At 38.7% G+C, this 19,738-nt stretch overlaps 2 protein-coding genes across 5 annotated transcripts in view; one reads left to right on the top strand and one right to left on the bottom strand.

The window, feature by feature from the left end:
• Positions 1–366: 366 nt before the first annotated feature.
• cdnf.L (cerebral dopamine neurotrophic factor L homeolog) lies at positions 367–17,349 on the bottom strand. Of its 2 annotated transcripts, none has more exons than XM_018252712.2 (4): positions 17,255–17,349; positions 4,694–4,821; positions 3,012–3,153; positions 367–651 (listed from the first exon to the last, which is right to left on the bottom strand). In XM_018252712.2, exons 1-4 carry the CDS (start codon positions 17,271–17,273, stop codon positions 497–499), a joined length of 444 nt encoding a protein of 147 aa, XP_018108201.1. In that variant the 5' UTR covers positions 17,274–17,349; the 3' UTR covers positions 367–496. The 2 variants fall into 2 exon arrangements, with proteins under 2 accessions (XP_018108201.1, XP_018108200.1); XM_018252711.2 differs by lacking the exon at positions 17,255–17,349 and adding an exon at positions 14,545–14,709.
• The window catches only part of suv39h2.L (suppressor of variegation 3-9 homolog 2 L homeolog), an 18,548-nt gene continuing 16,093 nt past the window's right edge, over positions 17,284–19,738 (top strand). For 2 of the 3 annotated variants that reach the window (XM_018250524.2, XM_041584782.1), the window contains exon 1: positions 17,284–17,420. In XM_018250524.2, the coding sequence (XP_018106013.1) occupies positions 17,402–17,420 (19 nt within the window). In that variant the 5' untranslated portion in view covers positions 17,284–17,401. 3 annotated transcript variants of the gene reach the window in all.

Genomic DNA, 19,738 nt, shown 5'->3' with positions numbered 1-19,738 from the left:
GACAAACCAGGGCCTCATTTATTAACAGTGTGGTAATTGGTAAGTACTGAATCCAATACAAGGTGTTAGCTACACTGACACCCCCATGGAAGTAGTGCTGTTTCTTTGCTTGCACTTTACCCACTGGATTTGTAAATGGTGCCTACCAGACAAATAATAATTACTGAACACTATAAATACTTTGAATTCTTTCACATAATGTATCCTGCAGCAGGTAAATGTTATTGGGTGATGCATATTACTTATAATAAAAAAAGGTTCTCCTTTAGTGACACTGACAGAATCCAAGCATCAGTGCAATTTTCTGCCAACCTTTATAATTTTTCTAAGATAATTGAAAAGAATTCCATTATAGTTCCAATATAATTATATTCCTGAGCCATTCTTTTTATTTGCTGCTATACAGAGAGTGATAACAGGATTTATTATTACAGGTGTCTAACTGAAAAAAGGGAAATTAAATATTATAAATGCAAGGCTTTACATTTGTGGCTTCTCATTTATATTTTGGAGCCAGTTCCCTTATGAGTTGCACAAAGTCTGTTTTCTCTATGCAGGCTCTGCATGTTTCTCCCCAGTTATAGAGTATCTTCTTGAGATCTGCCACCTTCATTTTGGAGAGGTCCATAGTTTCAAGATCTAGTTTCTTTTCTGTAACAGGAATACAATTATTTTAGAATTCAGACTTGCAGTTACTTAAGTTACAGCTTATAATATTACAATTCTTCCTGACACACGCAACATAAGCAGTCAGTGAAAAAAAGCGACAGCAAGCTCAAATGTCTTGGGGAAGGTGATTTATTTTCCTACATTAAAGGTTTGTCAATTTTTGATTCTTGCATGTTTCCATATGGCAACATGGTATGCCAAAGATTAGTCTAGTGACATTGAAGGATTGCTACTATCTTATCTTCACTATCTGTCCTTGTTGGTTAGGTTTTCATTTTTGTTGTCATTGTGCTGGGTACCCCTATCCTGTAAAAAGCCATTTGCCTAGATCATCATACAGTGCTCTGTCATAGGGCCTCTCTTACTGAAACTTGCAGCAGACTGTAGTGTGTTGCGTGAATAAGAATATGCTTATGCATAGGCTTGAAATTTCCATCAATACTTCAAGTCAAACTTTTTTACAATTTACAGTTACAGGGACAGTATACACCCCTTTTCAACATTAGCTGAATGAATAGGGCTTGTGCTGAACATACTTTGTGCCTAATGTTTATATTCATAACATGGTGTCTGTTATTTCTGATATAAACAAGAATATGAAGCCAGTTTCACTTTAGTACCTTCTGACACTTCTGGTCTTAAAGAACTTCACAGGAGCTAAGAAAATGAATTACAATCCATTTACAAGTGCCGGGCTGCTCAAAGGCTGCTGCTTAGATAATGAAGAAGTTGGGTTTGTATATAGTTGTATATAGGGAGCTCGGAACAAATTGCCCTGTCTATAAAGTAAGGGGGAGGTGAATTCAGTGAGCATAGTCCAACTTTAATGGCATCCTGAATTATTGTTATATTATATTGTACAAATGTAATCAGATTATCGAAGACACAACCAACATTTAAATAAAAGACTTGGCACCCCTGGATTGCATTTATGAGAAGCACAAGAAAGCCAACAATTTCTGCTGATGATGCTAATACATTTTAGGATTTAACTGGCTTCTAAGTGGTCACTGATTTACTGAGGGGTTTTAATTTAACACTAACTGTTGCCAGGAAGATTATAGAGGGCCAAGTGAGGAAGTAAAACTGGCTTTTTCATTAGCAAGAACACTCAAACAATGCCCACAGCAAGCTGACAATATCTTTTAGCCAGCCTGTGTAAATTAATTTAGTCAGTAAGCTAGATGGAGTCAACTACCCAGATACTTCCCAGACATCAGAATCCTTCCATGGAGTATTTTTTCAGAAATATTAACAGACGAAACTAAAAGCAGGACAATTCAGCATGAAAGGCATGGCCACAAGCACTTTTAAAAAACTAACTCCTCAAAGCATTTCAAAATGTAGGCAGACAGTCTAAGGTTTCCTATTGACACCTACAAAGGTTTGCGGGGATCTTAATATATTCCATTATAAAGAATGAAAACCTGCCAAAGCAGAGGATATATCTGAAGCTAGTATTTGTCATGTATGAGATTCTTATGAATTATTATGCCTTTATCAATCATGACGCTATTACAGTATCACTTTGATCAACCCTGTAAGCCCCATTGGGAGGTATCAACAACTGCATTACTTGCCTGGGGCAAACAACAGGTTTCGGATGGGCACATTGAAAATTCAGCAGTACATTAAGGCTAGGGCCACATGGCGCGATTTTGCCGCGATTCTGCGCTGGGCGAGTTGCGAGTTACGAGTCGCTGCGGTTTTTAAGCCGAAATAGCTTTGTTAACTTTGGCGCTGGCGTCAATGCAAATCGCGGTGAAATCGCTGCGCTAATTCACACGCGGCGATTATTTTTCTACTGTCGCCCGGAAACGCCCAGCGAGGCAACTTCGGGCGACAATAGAAAACGAATCGCCGCGTGTGAATTAGCGCAGCGATTTCGCCGCGATTTGCATTGACGCCAGCGCCAAAGTTAACAAAGCTATTTCGGCTTAAAAACCGCAGCGACTCGCAACTCGCAACTCGCCCAGCGCAGAATCGCGGCAAAATCGCGCCGTGTGGCCCTAGCCTTAGCTGGAATGGAGGAATTCCTGTACCATCAAGAGGCCATCTAGAGTATTTTTAAATAAAATGACCATACTATTGCAAAGATTACAGCTCTAGGCTTGTGCAAATCTTATTGCAGCGTACACTATGGACTTTGTGACCTTCTTCAGGGTAACAACTCATAAACAGGTATTGTCTTCATCTTTAATCAATGGGGGAAAAGAAAGTTTTCACTTTGCTTACTAGATTTTTTTACGAGTAGACTGGGGATATTTTTTAACATTGGGAATTCCCAAGAACGTTTTCAAGTTGATATTTCCATAGAATAAAATGGCTCATTCCAAACATACCATATTTGAGCTCACATATCTGCATATCGATCTTTCGTAGTTTCTCACAGATTTTGTTGGCTGGCACATGGGCACTCATAGGTCGGGTAACTTCACTCAGAATTTTTGTAGCTGCATCACTGGTGGCCCCTAAATAATAGCACTGAAAAAGAAAAAAATATTTTCATTATAATCAAGCACATGGTACATAACATTACTCACACTTTAATGCACAAACTGACCAGTTTCACCATGTTTAGTAAGGAGAGTCTGAAATCTTTACTTTTTTTAAAAAAAAAAAATTGGTGATTTCTTACACAGTACTTTTCAAGTCATCTAAAGGTATGAGATGCAAAATATGCCATATGTCGTACAACCTATAGCCACAAATCAGCAGGTAGCATTTACTTGTCACCTAAAGAATAGCAAACTTTGTGCCTTTTATTACATATAGGGGTTTGATTTTTGTATTCCCTTCATTTGTGGAACAGACAGACACTACTACTTCACTATACTTAGTGGTTTTGCTTAGATTATGAAGTTCTGTGTTCACAACAGAAACTTGAATTCACTGCAGTGAGCATAATAAGTAGGGTGTTGGCCAATTATTGGGAGATTATGTAATATACGTTTGTACCCAGACTTGTAAATCAAGAAAAACTCTACATTGCTCAGACAACAGTCTGAGCAGCAATGAATTACTGAATGCTATGTTGAGGGTCCCACAGAGAAAATATGGGGTAATATTTTGCCAAAAAGGGTGAAAGCTGCTGCTTTCCATGGCTTGTCATGCTCAGCAGCATATTTATATTTTGTATTTTGGAAGTAACATAATCTAGCAGATTTCCAATAGATCATATAGTGTTCTGCAGTATAACTGTAAAGAAGCCTCCACTACTTCTGCCGAGAGAGTTTCCTGAACGGTGGGAGAAGGTGTAACGCAGTCACAACTCCACTGTATATTAAATTTTCCCAGGACACCCAGTTACATTAAAGTGCTATAGACTCTACAGCACTACAAGTTGTGCTGAATGGGGCAGGGTACATCAGATAGGGCCACTGTAGGCAACCTAGCCCAAGCAAGGTATCAAGTATGGAATGGAGTTATGTTTCCAAGAGTCCTTCCTCTTGAGACCTATAAATCACCCTGATCCAGGGTGTCAAGTTGTAAGGCACCTCACCCGACCCGTTTTAGTAATTCCATTGTCTAAGTTAGACCTGGGCTTCTTTTCAAAAATGCACTGGCCTTGCGTACTTTTATTCATATACTTGCATCGCCATATTCCCCAGCATACCCCAGCTTCTTCTGTGCCACCCTGGGTGAATAGATGAATAGAAGAGGAAGCCAGTGCACCATAAAGTATGGTATAGCAGCGCAGAGAGAAAACTGCATTTTTGGAAGAAGAGGAGCACCGGCCTGGACACTTTCCAGTGATTCTACCTTTACTTGTCCTTTAAAAAGGTAGTGCTTGTATGCTTTTCTGGGGCAAGGTGTATAATTCACAAAACAAAATCCATGATATCTTGCATAATTAACTGTGATTATTAACATTTCAGTAAAAGTGGTTGGAGGCAATGGTTGAGTCCACAATGGACACAACTTAATCCAAAATGGACATCTGAATCAGACCTAATTTTTCTGGTGTTATGTTATGTCAGTGTGCTGGCTAGCCAGCCCCAAATCTGTAGCAAATAGCTCATACCAAACGGTTCTCCTTTCCAGTAGATTTTCCGCAGACTTCAATGAGCTCTTTCTCTATGACTGCTGGTGTAAAATCAGCATTTTTTTCTAGTAATGCGTGGTAAAATCTGTCCAAATACTCTGTACACACTGCAAAAAGAAAAATTAAGAAATAGACATTGTAATCATAAATATATATGTGTTTTTATATATAAAACCCTTCTACTGATTAAAGATTACTAAGTACTAAAAGAGTACTAAGACAAACGAATAAATAGTTGAGTATGATATTCTATCTGGCTCATTAATTCTTATCTAAAAAATTTGGAGAACCAAGCAATATGTGGGCAAAATATGTATTGCAATTGTTCTAAAAAGAAGGATAGCACAAGATCTCAGGTTTTCACTGAAAGTTTTCTCTATCCTATTTTTAAAATAAATGCAGTTGGGATTTTGCCCACAATTTCTGTGCTTCTCATAGTCTTTGATAAACTCACCTGACTCCTCACACTAGGTGAGAGTTTGCTTAATCTGGAAGAATGCTGTGTACTATACAGTGTGTTGCAAAATTAGATGGCTGTCAGTGATTTATAACACTCAATAATGCTTTATTAACAATAACAATGTAACAAGTAAATACAGGTGCCACAGTAGTCATTAGCTGCAACTTTACAAAAAGTGGTGCTTGGCTACAATACTCACACTTGGGTTCTGAAAAATATTGATAGAGCAAATCCATAATTTCTTTCGATCTTAATTTGTAAAATAAAATTTTAGAAAGATGGCATCAATTGTGACAAAAGTCTATTTCGCCAGGTTCTACCCGTCGAATTGATAAGATGAAGCTACATCCTCAACATTGTTAGTGACATTGTATCCTGTGTTCCAAAAAAGTCATAAAAAACGTCAAAACGCTGGTGTTTTTTCATATTTTAAAGTGGGCTTATGTTTACAAGTAGTAACACTTAAATATATGTTATTTACACTTTTTGTTAGGGCTCATGTCTATGGACAACAGAGGATCTCCTTTGTCTTTATTTTGCTTTCTTGAACATTTTTAATAAGTGGCCACTTCCAGCAATTTCACCAACATCTCTAATAAAGACATATATATGACATATATTTACACTTTTTGTTATGCCACTTGTTTTAGGGCTCATGTCTATGACAATAGAGGATCTCCTTTGTCTTTATTTTGCTTTCTTGAACATTTTTAATAAGTGGCCACTTCCAGCAATTTCACCAACATCTCTAATAAAGACATATATATGACCTGTATGTACCTGCCATATTTAAATTGACGTAAGCATGAGTATGATTATGACGTTTCGGAAGAAAGTAACGATAGAAAAAATTCGCTAAGAAACTTTCATGCTGACGAATTTTTGCTGGTGAAAGTTGGCCAGCGTTCATTTGTTGAGACGAAGCTTTGCATTTTGATTAATACATGTATTTGCTACGAAATAACGTCTGACGAAGTTGCGCTTAGTATACTGAAGTAAAAATTCGCACCTATGTCAATTTGCCCCATAGGATGTAACCTTCATTTAGTTAGCCATCATTCATGCCTGACTTGGACTCTCTCTCTAGCATCTTGCCTCATGGCACACCCAGTGTCAGACTGGGGGGCCAAGGGTCTACCGGGCCTGCAGCCTCAGGGCCCCCCCACACCATCCCCCTGGGCAGCAAATTCCTCTCTGCCGCTAACCCCCCCTCAGCACAACCTGGATTAGGGAGGGTGCAGAGTGCAGGGAGTGGGTCTCGGCCAGCAGGACCAAAAATAGCCGGGGCCCTCCAGGTTGTTTCCCATGTCCCGCTGGCCCAGTCCGACCCTGGGCACACCCTTTACTGGAACTCCTATCCCAGGTTGCAGTCTACATCTTTTCTCATCTACTAAGAGCCTCCAAGAGAACGAATCCCTTTCCATTCATCCTAGTGCTCCCATTATTCTTCTCCAGGGAATCACTATCCTGGTAAACAAGTTTTATCCCATATTTAAAAAGCCTTAATGACGATGCCTTAAACTGGCATCATCATCATGACAATAGGTTGAAATCTGAGACATATTTTGGCTGAATTTTGTTTAAACATGACAGGGGTCCTCTTATCTTGTTCCAGTCTAGAAAATATTCAGTATGGAGAGTTATACATATGGTTTCTAGTTTCCCATGGGGTTCTCTACAAGATACAGCTGTTTTCAAAATGGTATAATACTGTATGCCATCTTAGTCAAATATTCCATTACATGTGAGATAATGGAAAGAGGAAATACTTGAATCCAGGACGGGGGCTAAATTCAGGAAACTGAAATAACCTTTGATACTTAGCAGAGCTGGAAATATTTATAAGGTTTGTATAAAGATGCTTTTTGTTCAAACAAGCACCATCTAAACAAAGTCAACTCATTTATTTGTCTTATTGTGCATTACTGTGCTTGAACACATAAATCATAACAATGAACTTGCTAACAGGAATACAAAATGCAAAAATTCAGGTACTAATGTAAGCATGAATCTGTATCTTCATACACATTCATTCAAAAGTTATTTTAATGCACAATTCACACAATTTAATTGAGCGTAAGCTATTTAGGCCAGGGACCTCCTTCCAACTGTGTACTGAATTCCTGTCACTTAAAGGAACAGTAACACCAAAAAATTTAAGTGTTTTAAAGTAATGAAAATATCATGTACTTGTTGCCCTGCACTGGTAAAACTGTTGTGTTTGCTTCAGAAACACTACTATAGTTCATATAAACAAGCTGCTGTGGAGCAATGGCGGAAATTGAAAAACGGCTATATGGCACAGGATAACTGATGGATTATAGATAACACCATTAGACAGACAGAGCTTATCTGCTATCTGATGTGTAACGTGAGCCTTTTCTCCTTTGAATGGCTGCCCCCATTGCTACACAGCAGCTTATTTATATAAACATTAGTAGTGTTTCTTAAGCAAACACAGCAGTTTTACCAGTCAGGGCAACACTGCATTATATTTGTATTACTATAAAACACTTTTTTTTTTTGTCGTTACTGTTCCTTTAAAGGGGATCTGACAAATGTGTTTATATTGTGTTTGTCAAGCAAAATAATCTTTACTTACACTATAAGGCATATTTATTATGCTATGTAAAACTAAATTCTCCAAAAAATGTGTAAAAAGCTGTGTAAAAGTGTTGGTAATTTTAGGCCATGCGAACGTCATATTTGCTGCCATTATTTTACACTGCTTCCAGCGAAAGTCACTCTAAGAAAAAAATACGTAAACATTTTACACGGTGAAGCTTGGCCATGTGTGGTGTATTACAAATATGTTAATAAATATGCCCCTATATATATATATCAGATATGGGATGCATTATCCAGAAACCCGTTATCCAGAAAGCTCCGAATTACATGAAAGGCTGTCTCGTATATATTTAATTTTATCCAAATAATCCAATTTTTTTTAAATTATTTTCTTTTTCTCCTTAATAATAAAACAGAATCTTGCACTTGATCCAAACTAAGATATTATTTATCCTTATTGGAAGCAAAACCAGCCTGTTGGGTTTATTTCATGTTTAAATGATTTTCTAGTAGACTTAAGGTATGACAATCCAAATTTTGTTAAGATCCATTATACGAAAACCCCCAGGTCCTGAGCATTCTGGATAACAGGTCCCATAGCTAAATTGCAGAAAATTATACTGTATAAGGTATATTTATCATAACATACTAATTTGTTAGGATCATCCCAACGTTGCCCTGCTTTAATATAAAGTTGTCAATGCATTACTGACCTCTACAGGCCATCAGCTGCATTATAGTAATTGCATAGTTTGTCATCTAATGGAAATTCTTTAGTGAATATACAATATACTTTAAACCTAGACCATTTGTTTTACATGTTCTGACTGGTTCACAGTTGCTGAGATATGTTATGTTTCAGTGAACATTTTAGCATGTTAAACATGCTGCACAGATTTATAGTTTGTTCTCAGGTCTGTTAACCTTCAGTATAAGAATGTGTGTAAATAATGTGTGTAAATAATGTGTGTGTATGTATATATATATATATATATATATATATATATATATATACATATACACACACACACACATATGTGTACACACATATATATAGGTATGGGACCTGTTATCCAGAATGCTCGGGGCCTGGGGTTTTCTGGATAATGGATCTTTCTGTAATTTAGACATTCATACCTTAAGTCTACTAAACCCAATAGGTTGGTTTTGCTTCCTATAAGGATTAATTATACGGTTAGGCCCATAAATATTTGAACAGAGACAACTTTTTTTCTAATTTTGGTTCTGTACATTACCACAATAAATTTTAAAAGAAACAACTCAGATGCGGTTGAACTGCAGACTTTCAGCTTTAATTCAGTGGGTTGAACAAAAAGATTGCATAAAAATATGAGGAACTAAAGCCTTTTTTTTAAAAAAACACCCCACTGAATTAAAGCTAAAGTCTACAGTTCAACTGCATCTGAGTTGTTTCATTTAAAATTCATTGTGGTATGGTAAAGAACCAAAATTAGAAAAAATGTTGTCTCTGCCCAAATTGTTATGGACCTAACTGTATCTTAGTTGAGATCAATTACAATGTTCTGTTTTATTTTTACAGAGAAAATGAAATCAGTTGTAAAAATTTGGATTATTTGGATAAAATGGAGTCTATGGGAGCTAGCATTTCCAAAATTCAGAGCTTTCTGGATAATGGTTTTCCGTATAACGGATGCTATACCTTTGTGTGTGTGTATATATATTTATTTATACACACACACTACATAGAAACATGCTCAAGTTGTAAGTGCTGTAAGTCTAAGCTTAACATTTAGCATAAAAAAACAAATCTTCAAATCTTTCACAAATTTCGGGTGGGCAAAAATTCAGTTCTTTGCATGTATAGCAAGGTTAAATTACTATATTATTAAAAAGTAAACTAGAATAAAATCCATCTAGAACAGCAGTCCCCAACCTTTTTTGGACCGGGGACCGATGTAGAGCTAAAATTTGTTTGCAAGGACGGGGGGGTAAGGGTTGGCGTCCAATTCAGCGCGCTGCGTTAATTGGTCGCTAGGCTCGACAGCCCAGTTCAAGACTGTCCGTGGCCCGGCGGTTGGGGACCCCTGATCTAGATGACAAAACATTCCTATTGTTTTTTTAAAGGTTTTTTTTTTTCAGTAACCCGGCTTTTTATCCATAAAAACCTCGGGACCCAAATGTTGCATAACAAAGCCTATACCTGTACACAATTTAAATTACCTTCACATCAGCACTGCACATTTGCTGCCCAATATGAGCTGAAGTAACCCATCTGTTCCCATCAGAAAATATTTTCATAACAGGCAAACATTGTCAACTGTTGTCATTAGATGGTCAATGTGTTAGTAAATAAAACACAGTTTTAAAGACAAAAAAGAACACAGCAGTGTATTTTATTTCAACAGGACATGCAGAATATTTGGCATTACATACTAATCATGGAGTCTTAGTGTCCTATCTCCTACTTAACCACCCAGTCATACATTTACCTACAGTATAGCAGGGATCCCTGGATGGGGGAGGTAGTGATAATACAAATCTGTGAATACGGTACTTTAATCTGCTTTTGTTTCATGCTGCAATATTATTGCGCCCAAGATAAAACCCGAACAATGTTCATGTACTAAATAGGAGTTTAAACTACTCATTGGTGGTTGCAGGGAAGAGATTAAGAAAAAACTTTGTAAAATTAGAATTTAGTGGGCAGAAAGATATAGAAGAGAATAGACTGAAGGGAAAATTAAAATGATAATGGAAAGAGGAGAAGATTGGCAGGTAATATATATGGAACTGTTAGGCTTTTGTAGTCCAGGATTACATATGCCCATTAACCACTCAATCTTGCTTGGATAGCTGCTTCAGCCCTTGATTCAAGGGAGAAGGGAAAATATGGAAGCATTCTGTTGTCCTCTTTTTGTTTATTTTTTTTTACACCCATGTGTTTGTGTCTCATTGGTACAAGAAGATGAGCTAAAACAACACAAGATGGATCTTGGCAAGAATGGATGAAGCTAGAAAGCTTAAAAACTTGACTGATTGATTTTATACACACACACACACACGTTTTTCTTTCAAAATTTACTTCTTTATTTGATCGACGTTTCGGTCCACGTCTGGGACCTTTATCAAGACCTTGACCGTCTTGATAAAGGTCCCAGACGTGGACCGAAACGTCGATCAAATAAAGAAGTAAATTTTGAAAGAAAAACCCTGGTGTGCATCAGCATTCTATTGTTATATAAGCCGTCACCCAGGTGAAAGCTTTTTTGAAGTGTGTGCTCAAGCCTTTACACATACATACATACATACATACATACATACATACATATATATATATATTGTTTTTAAACAACAAAACCTTGTGTTGATGTTGCTCTGTGCTATAATGTTGCTTCTTATTTCATAGTGATGAGCTTAGAATATTAAATGGTTATGATGGTAGCACATACAGGTATGGGATCAGTTATTTGGTAACCCATTATCCAGAAAGCTCCAAATTACGGGAAGACCATCTCCCATAGTCTCCATTTTAATCAAATAATTCAGATTTTTTTTTAATTCCTTTTTCTCTGTAATAATTAAAACATGCCTTGAACTAGATCCCAGTTAATATATAATCAATCCTTGTTTAAATGATTTTTAGCAGACTTAATGTATGGAGATCCAAATTATGGAAATACATTATGGAATTATGTAATATTCAAAAACCCTCTGGTTGCAATCATTCTGGGTAACAGGTCTGATACCTGTACCATATTCCCCACTGACTTAAAAAATTGATGGTCTTTATATTATAAGCAATTTTGCATTGGCTCTGCCCCCTCTATTTTCATAATTTTCACCTAACCCATTTTCACAAAGTAAAATGTGTTGTAAGTCTAAGCTTAAAATTTAGCATAAAAACAAATCTTTCACAAATTTTGGGTTGTACCATACTAAGCTAGTAAAAAAATCCATCTAGATGACAAAACATTCCTATTGTTTTTTTAAAGTTTTTTTTTCAGTAACCAGCTTTTTTTCCAAAAAAAACTCAGAACCCAAATGTTGCATAACAAAGCCTATACCTGTACACAATTTAAATTACCTTCACATCAGCACTTGCACATTTGCTGCCCAATATGAGCTGAAGTAACCCATCTGTTCCCATCAGAAGATATTTTCTTCAGGCAAACATTGTCAACTTGCATTAGATGGTCAATTTGTTAGTAAATAAAACAGTTTTGAAGACAAAAAGAACACAGCACTGTATTTTATTTCAACAGGACATGCAGAATATTTGCCATTGCATAGTTATCATGGAGTCTCTAAAGTGTCCTATCTCCTGTTTATAGCAACCCTATGAAAAGCACTACAGTGAGTAAACAATTCTAAACGTACAAGGTTATCAACAAGGGTACCAACGTGTAATTTTTTTGTGCTTGAAATTTCCTTACTGGGAAAATTATATGTTTAATCATTATAAAGTAAGAATGGATTAACTTTTATTATGATGGAAAACAAGGAGAGTTTAAAGGAACAGTAACACCAAAAAATGTAAGTGTTTTAAAGTAATGAAATATCATGTACTGTACTGGTAAAACTGATCTGTTTGCTTCAGAAACACTACTATAGTTCATATAAACAAGCTGCTGTGGAGCAATGGTGGAAATTGAAAAACGGCTATATGGCACAGGTTAACTAATGGATAACAGATAACACCATTAGACAGACAGAGCTTATTTGCTATCTGCTGTGTAGCCTTTCTCCTTTGAATGGCTGCCCACATGGCTACACAGCAGCTTATTTATATAAATAGTAGTGTTTCTTAAGCAAACACAGCAGTTTTACCAGTGCAGGGCAACACTGCATTATAATCTCATTACTTTATCGCACTATTACACTTATTTTTTGACGTTACTGTTCCTTTAAGGTGTTTTGTAACTGGCAAATCTGACCACAGACAAAAGAACAATTAAACTGCAAAAAACAAATAAAAGCTTCAAAATTGAGCTTTACAATGTAAAATCTTGGGGTCATTCATTTTAGCGAAAAAAAAATATAAAAGTACTCAACCCTTGTGGCATCTTAAAGTAGATCATAGCACTGCCCGAAACCTGAGTGTGAAGCACTGTGCTTGCCAAAATTACAGATCTGGTGACAAGAGTTTGTCAGGATGAGACTTAAGGTGGCCATAGAAACACAGATCCTATCCTAGATTCGTACAATTTTCAGATCGTGTGTGGGTGTGCAGACATCTTTCGTCCGGCAGAGATCCGTCGTTTGGTCAGGTTTGATTTTGACCCGACCGATATAGCCATACTCGTTAATGGCATATCGGGGAAAGATCCACTCGTTTGGTGATGTTGCCAAACGAGCGGATCTTTGCGTCTATAGCCACCTTTACTCTTGGTCTGACTAGTGCTCATCTGAATATAGGATGAACTGTTATAGAGATAAGAAGATGATCACAAACACTGAAAGCAATGCAAACAAATTGAGGATTCGTACGATTTTTGGACCGTGTGTGGAGAGTGCCGACATTTTTCGTCCGGCGGAGATCGTCGTTTGGTCAATAGGCAGGTTTGATTTTGTCCCGACCGATCCCGCCGGAGCCCATTGCGCATCGTAATCGGATCAGTCGGCCATAGGGCAGGTGTATTATGGGTATTCCCAGTCAATCAATACTAGCTAGTTGTGTACTGCACCAAGGAGAGAAAGTGTGAGGAGAGTAATCCCCAGATGACAACAAGCAGTTGCACATACCTATGTAAAAAGGGACCCAAAGCAATTTTCAGTTTCCTGGAATGCAATCACTAAAGTGAAATTTGGCTAGAAGTAACCAAAATAAAGTACTAGGTTCCTGTTTAAAGGAAAACTATACCTCCAAAATGAATATTTCAGCAACAGTTTATATCATATTAAGTGGCATATTAAATCTAATATAATCTTAGCTAACTGGTATATATATTTAAGTAAATATTGCCCTTTTACATCTCTTGCCTTGAACCACCATTTAGTGATGGTCTGTGTGCTGCCTCAGAGATCACCTGACCAGAAATACTACAACTCTAACTGTAACAGGAAGAAGAAGAGTGGAAGCAAAAGACACAACTCTGTCTGTTAATTGGCTCACGTGACCGAACATGTATGGTTTGTTTGTGTGCACTGTGATCGATCCCAGGGGGCAGTCCTTATTTTTTTAAAATGGCAATTTTATATTTAGCAGTACCCAATGGCACTTACTACTAAAAAAAGTATATTATTATGAAAATGGTTTATTTACATGAAGCAGGGTTTTACACGTGAGCTGTTTATGCAATATCTTTTTTAGAGACCTTCATTGTTCAGGGGGTATAGCTTTCCTTTAAGAACCAACTGAGGCCAACAATGAGAGTTATAGTTCAGCTGCAACCTTACCCACACCATTGTAAGGACTGCATGAACTAGAGCTCTACTTGAGAACAACAGCAGGGGTATGAAGGAATCTGACCGCACTGAAAACTGCTACCTATGGATATACAAGACTTCCTGTTGAAACAAACAGGGCCCTCATTTTTAAGATAGAGAACTATCTTGACTGTCAATGTAACAGTAAGCCGCGATCTCCAGATTAGAATGTTCCTAGTGTAGGTATAAGATAGTGATACAAATGTATGGCACGAATAGATTACAACACGCTAAATTGCAACGCCTCAGCATAAACACTCGTAGAAACTAGACCTACGGGGTAAAAACCACCAGGCCAGCACATGCAACAGCGACACTCCAGTCCTGGCTTCACCTCAAACACAAGAGTTCTCGGACTGGAGGCCAGTGCATGCAGTAACACACAGGCCCTCACCTTCGCAGTCTGCTTCGTATGCTACACTACAAGCAAATCCCCAACACAACCCCAGAACCGGCACGAACACCAGGAAGCCCATTGTAGTAGCAGCAGCAGCAGCACCGTGTCTAACCAGATGAATCTCCCCACACTGCTGCGCTCTCTGATTGCGTCACCAATTCACGTCGAGCCTGATGACTCATTAATCCTGCCGCGTCTGGTGTTGGTGCGTAGGTTGGCTGTACAAGGGTGTTGACATATAAACTTGCACCATAGACATAAGAAATCGTCGTTTAAATATTCAATATTAATGTTGTTTTACTTACATCAGACATGTAAGTCTTAGGGCTATCTCCCATTATATTGTCCAGTTCAAATAATAACTGATCACTGTTCTGTATCAATACCTCCCAACATTTTGGAAATAAAAGGAGACAAAAAATAAGTTTTTTTGACCATGCCCATTTTTGTGGCCACACTCCCTAATTACCGTTACGTTTACAAAATTTGTCAGGTTATGAAAGTTGGAACATTTTTCTGTGTTTTTTTATAGTTATTACAGTTTTGCTAATGAAGGTACATTGCCCTTTAAGCTGTGAGTCTAATTTCTCCCAAGGGACCTGTTTTATCTTATATTGTCACAATTACTTATGTGCTTATCTCAAAATTGTTACAAAAGTATCTTATCTGCATCTGTGACTGTTCTGGGCTCTCTGCCAAAAGCCAATTAAGTTAGAAACATTTTTTCTTTTTCTGGCTGTTCAGTGCAGAGAAAATCAGGACTTTCCAGTACAAACGAGGGACTGCGGGTTGAGCTGTCAAAAGAGGGCCTGTCCCTCTGAAATCTGGACAGTTGGGAGTCGTGCTGTATATTATTTATAGACTGTAGATGAGAATGGGTTACGATTTCTGGATTCATTAAGCCCAGAAAACACTGGAGTCACAGATACTAGGACAGAGGGCATATTTGTGGAACGTTTGTGGAATGTTGCCTCAATGCTAAGTAAAATTGGTATGGAAACTGGAGCATTGGTATGTGAACCCAAGGCAGGGAGTGGCATTTGAATGGACCTGTGCAGACTTTTATTAAATGACCTTGGATGGATCTAAGTAAGTGTGATAACATGGGCCTGATTTACAGGACAATCATTTTATCTGAAATATGCCTAAAATCTGCTGTATAGTGGTTTCTTACCATCCAGCCTCCTCTATAGTGGTTAGAGGGAGTTGTGTGTGACCCAGAATGCATACATAATATACAGTGACCCACAATTTTTCATGTTCCACAGATCAAATGCAATTTTATGCAGTGGGGGCAAGATACAATTTTTTTGCATGACCAGTGATTTCCAGTCAGTGGCTTGTGAGCAACATGTTTCTTATCAACCCCTTGGATGTTGCTCTCAGTGGCCTCAAAGCAGGTGCTTCTTTTAGAATTCCAGACTTGTAGGTAAATTTTAGTTGCACAAAAAACATATTTACTGCCAGATAAAGCCTCCTGTGGACTGCCAGTCCATACAGGGATGACCAAATAGTCAATCACAGCCCTTATTTGGCATCCCTAGGAACTTTTGTCATGCATGTGTTGCTCTCTAATTCTTTTTACATTTGAATGTGGCTAATCATTATGAATGGTCAGGGACCCCTGGTATAGACAGTCCAGCTGCAACGAGGGCAAACATTTGCATAACTATATAGGAAGCAACAGGGAGAGGCAGACTTCAGGGTTGGCTTCCTCTGTGGTTAGCATAAAAATCTCCTCTCCCTGGCTGCTCTTGTACCTTAAATGTTCGTGCGAGAGCAGTCGGTGGGAGGCGTGTGGGTTGGAGCTGATATGCTCAGTGACGTATCAAGAGCACACCAGCCCCCCCGTCACTGGACAGGGTAGCCCTGGGGGATCAATTAATAAAAATGTGACCATAATTAGACAGGGCTTTTCCAAACTGGCAACATTGGGGGTGACTTGGGAGTTCAGGACCGCCATCAGAGGGCACAGGGGGTCAGAATAAAAAGACCAATGCTATAGCCCCATATCGTGCAGGCAAAACTGCAGCACAGTGGAAACTCAGAAGGACCACAACTGAAAGGGGACCAGTGAATGTGGCAAAGAACTAGTGAGATATAGAAAAAAAATTCCATATAATAAAGTCACATTTAAAGCACTTGGGAACATATTGTTATATGGATTGATAGTGTTACACTAAATAACAACAGGTCTTTTTATTCTGATTTCTTTGGAAAAGTGGCACTTCTTCTTACAAAGCTTTTCACAAGCTATTACATTCCAATTTTAAAGGGTACTGCAGTGAGTGGCAGGTACCATGGCAGAGTGTGTAATGGGTAGAGTTTTTGTTGATCATGTTTTTTCATTGGGGCCAGATTTTATTTGTTGTCAAGGCCCAATGTCCAGCTGACCAGTGGGCTAACATTAGTCCACCCTGGTTATTGATGGTGATGGAGGCAGCTGAGTATGGCTGAGCTGGATTGGGGAAGACCTAAAACATCAGAGGATTTGGATTTATGTTTATAAGATTAAAATGTAACTAAATGCAACAATAATGTGACCTATTATGGCAGATATAGATGTAAAAGACTTCTGAACTATATCAGTGTATTCGCCTCGGCATTGGGGCAGGCTTGCTGTTGATAAAATTGCAAACAGGAAACCAGTTTGGCGGCAAACAGAATATATTCAAGTTAACCGCTCGCTTCAGAACGCAACACCTACTTGTGACGTAAGGGGGCATGGCTCAAGAAGCCGACGGGTCTTTTTGTACAGAGAAAGGGCGGCCGTGGGCGTGGCTTGCACTAGGAACTCGTCTCCGCTTCTCTGACGTCACGAGATGTAAGTTTGAGTGACTAGCGGCGGTACAAGATGGCTGCAGCGCGTGGAGGTGAGTGTTTTGCTAGGAGTATACAATATGGTCATTGAAGTTATGAGCAAATAACGCGGAAACGATGGTGGGGGTCTTTTACGTAGGTGCAGTGTTTCTGCCTTTCCGCAGTGTATTGAACAATGGCACTTGTTTCTTTTCCTCATAAGCGGAGAAATCGCTCCGCTCCTCAGCTGCCCACAACTTTACTTAGTGCGCAGTAATGAGTGTTGGATTTAGCCTCATGACACAAGCCTGATGTTTATTGAGCGCATCTTCTATCCGGAACTGCAGTTTGTACTCGCTCTGTCACACTTACAGCTTCAGTGGCCGTTTGGTGCTGGAAGGTTGAACTCCGCTCTAGGGCTGTGCCTTGAATGGAGCAACTGTGAGCTGCTTAAAACTACTGCATGTGTCTAAGACTCTCCCAATAGTGGCCCTTATGTGTCCCTCAAAGAGACTTTTATGGCCCGCATAGAGTTTAGTTCTTTATTATCCTTTCCCCAAACATGCAGTTTAGTGAATATTCGGCCCACTGTAAGGAGCCAATGGGATTAACATCAGACTGTAATGTATATTGTAGAAGTGCACAGCTGTAACACCAAAGCATTACTGCACACTGCCCAGAAAGCCTGCTTGTTTCATAACTGCTGCTGCTGCACTTGCTGCAATGACTTCTAGGCATGTTGTCCTGGCAGATATGCAGGTCATGCCCAATTGCCCACTGTCCCAGCATTACTAGCAGCCTTTTATTTATGTTTATTTATGTTATGATTGCTTCCCTATTTATTAAAGTGTTTGCAGCAATTCTCGCTGAAGACCCAAAGAGGATCAAAATGCTTGGTTGTATACTGAATTGGTGATTATAGACATACATACATATTCAGTAGTATAGATCTTGCACAAAAATAAAATAAAACACTGGATGCGCAAAGTACAAAGGGATTCCGTCCCTAAAAGATTAAAACAATTGGTTTGATATGCGCTTCCGTTTATAGAATAAAGTACACCAACTTTTGTGTCCCCCAAATGTCTCAAAAGTTCCCTGTATTCTACAGGAATCCGGAGCCAAAAGATTTGTCCCGATATTGCGTTCACAACTGGCGATCTCTTCTTGTCTTTAAAATAAAAGAAGAGACAAAACGCAACAATGTGAAATATCGTAAGAGCCGGTATCAGGGCCCTGCTTAGTTAGTACTCACAGGATTTCCCAGACACGGCTACAGATAGAAACCGATCCGCAGTGTGGCAAGGCTCAACCCGTTCCTCCAAGCGGTGTTGCTGCTCTCTTCACGGTATGTTGCGCTCACTATCTTTGCGATCTCCGTGTCTGGGAAATCCTGTGAGTACTAACTAAGCAGGGCCCTGATACCGGCTCTTACGATATTTCACATTGTTGCGTTTTGTCTCTTCTTTTATTTTAAAGACAAGAAGCGATCGCCAGTTGTGAACGCAATATCGGGACAAATCTTTTGGCTCCGGATTCCTGTAGAATACAGGGAACTTTTGAGACATTTGGGGGACACAAAAGTTGGTGTACTTCATTCTATAAACGGAAGCGCATATCAAACCAATTGTTTTATACATACATATTCATCTCATCTAAAACTCCCATTGGAGTGTGCATCTATTTTGTTATGGATCTGCATGGGCCCAAATGGGAACTCTGTATATTTGGCTATTAATCGCACCAACCATTCCCTGAAAAGCTAAGACTGGTCATTCAGTGAATTCCTGTTGTTTACCTTACCATTGCCTCCAAAACAGCAGGTTGTGCATAAACGTCCTTATTGCGTTGGATTGTGTTAATTTTTCAAACTAACAGCACGTGGATGTTAGTTGCCTCACTTCCTTCCACTTCCATTTTTTTTTAAATACTATTGTGGGTAGCTCTTAAACTGGCCATGCACATAAAGATCTATTTGTTTGGTGAGGCTGTCAAGCAAGGGGACTTTTGCCTGATTTGGCCACCCATGTACTCGGCTAAATTATACAGGTATGGGACCTATTATCCAGGACTGAATCTACAGCTAAAATCTGTTTGTGTATTGTGAGTTGTAGGGTAACACATGAGGATACTAGTCGCCCCACAACGAATCTCCTCCCAAATGCTTTCCTACCAGCTAACATGAGAATTGCTAGTGGGGGGAAAATATACGGCTAAGGTACTTTACATAACTTCAGGTAAATTTGCTCTGTGTGTGTTTCCCTAGCATTGATTCACATCTTCATTGATTTCAATAAGATCTGCTTGCATGCAGTCACAAGAAGATTGGCCTGAAAAAGCCTGCTTTAGCATATTTAAGGTGGCCATAGACGCACAGATAATATCGTACAAA

Source organism: Xenopus laevis, chromosome 3L, assembly GCF_017654675.1.
Source record: "Xenopus laevis strain J_2021 chromosome 3L, Xenopus_laevis_v10.1, whole genome shotgun sequence".
Lineage (NCBI taxonomy): Eukaryota > Metazoa > Chordata > Amphibia > Anura > Pipidae > Xenopus > Xenopus laevis.
The sequence above is the reverse complement of the archived record's forward strand: the minus strand, read 5'-3'. Positions and strand labels throughout refer to the sequence as shown.

Bases quoted from the DNA above. Each gene is read 5' to 3' on its own strand.
- cdnf.L (XM_018252711.2), bottom strand. From the start codon at position 14,626: ATGGGCTTCCTGGTGTTCGTGCCGGTTCTGGGGTTGTGTTGGGGATTT. The intron at 4,822-14,544 runs GTGAGGGCCTGT...TTCTTTTTGCAG, and splicing joins ATACGAAGCAGACTGCGAAG to TGTGTACAGAGTATTTGGAC. The intron at 3,154-4,693 runs GTATGAGCTATT...TTTCTTTTTCAG, and splicing joins CTGGAAAGGAGAACCGTTTG to TGCTATTATTTAGGGGCCAC.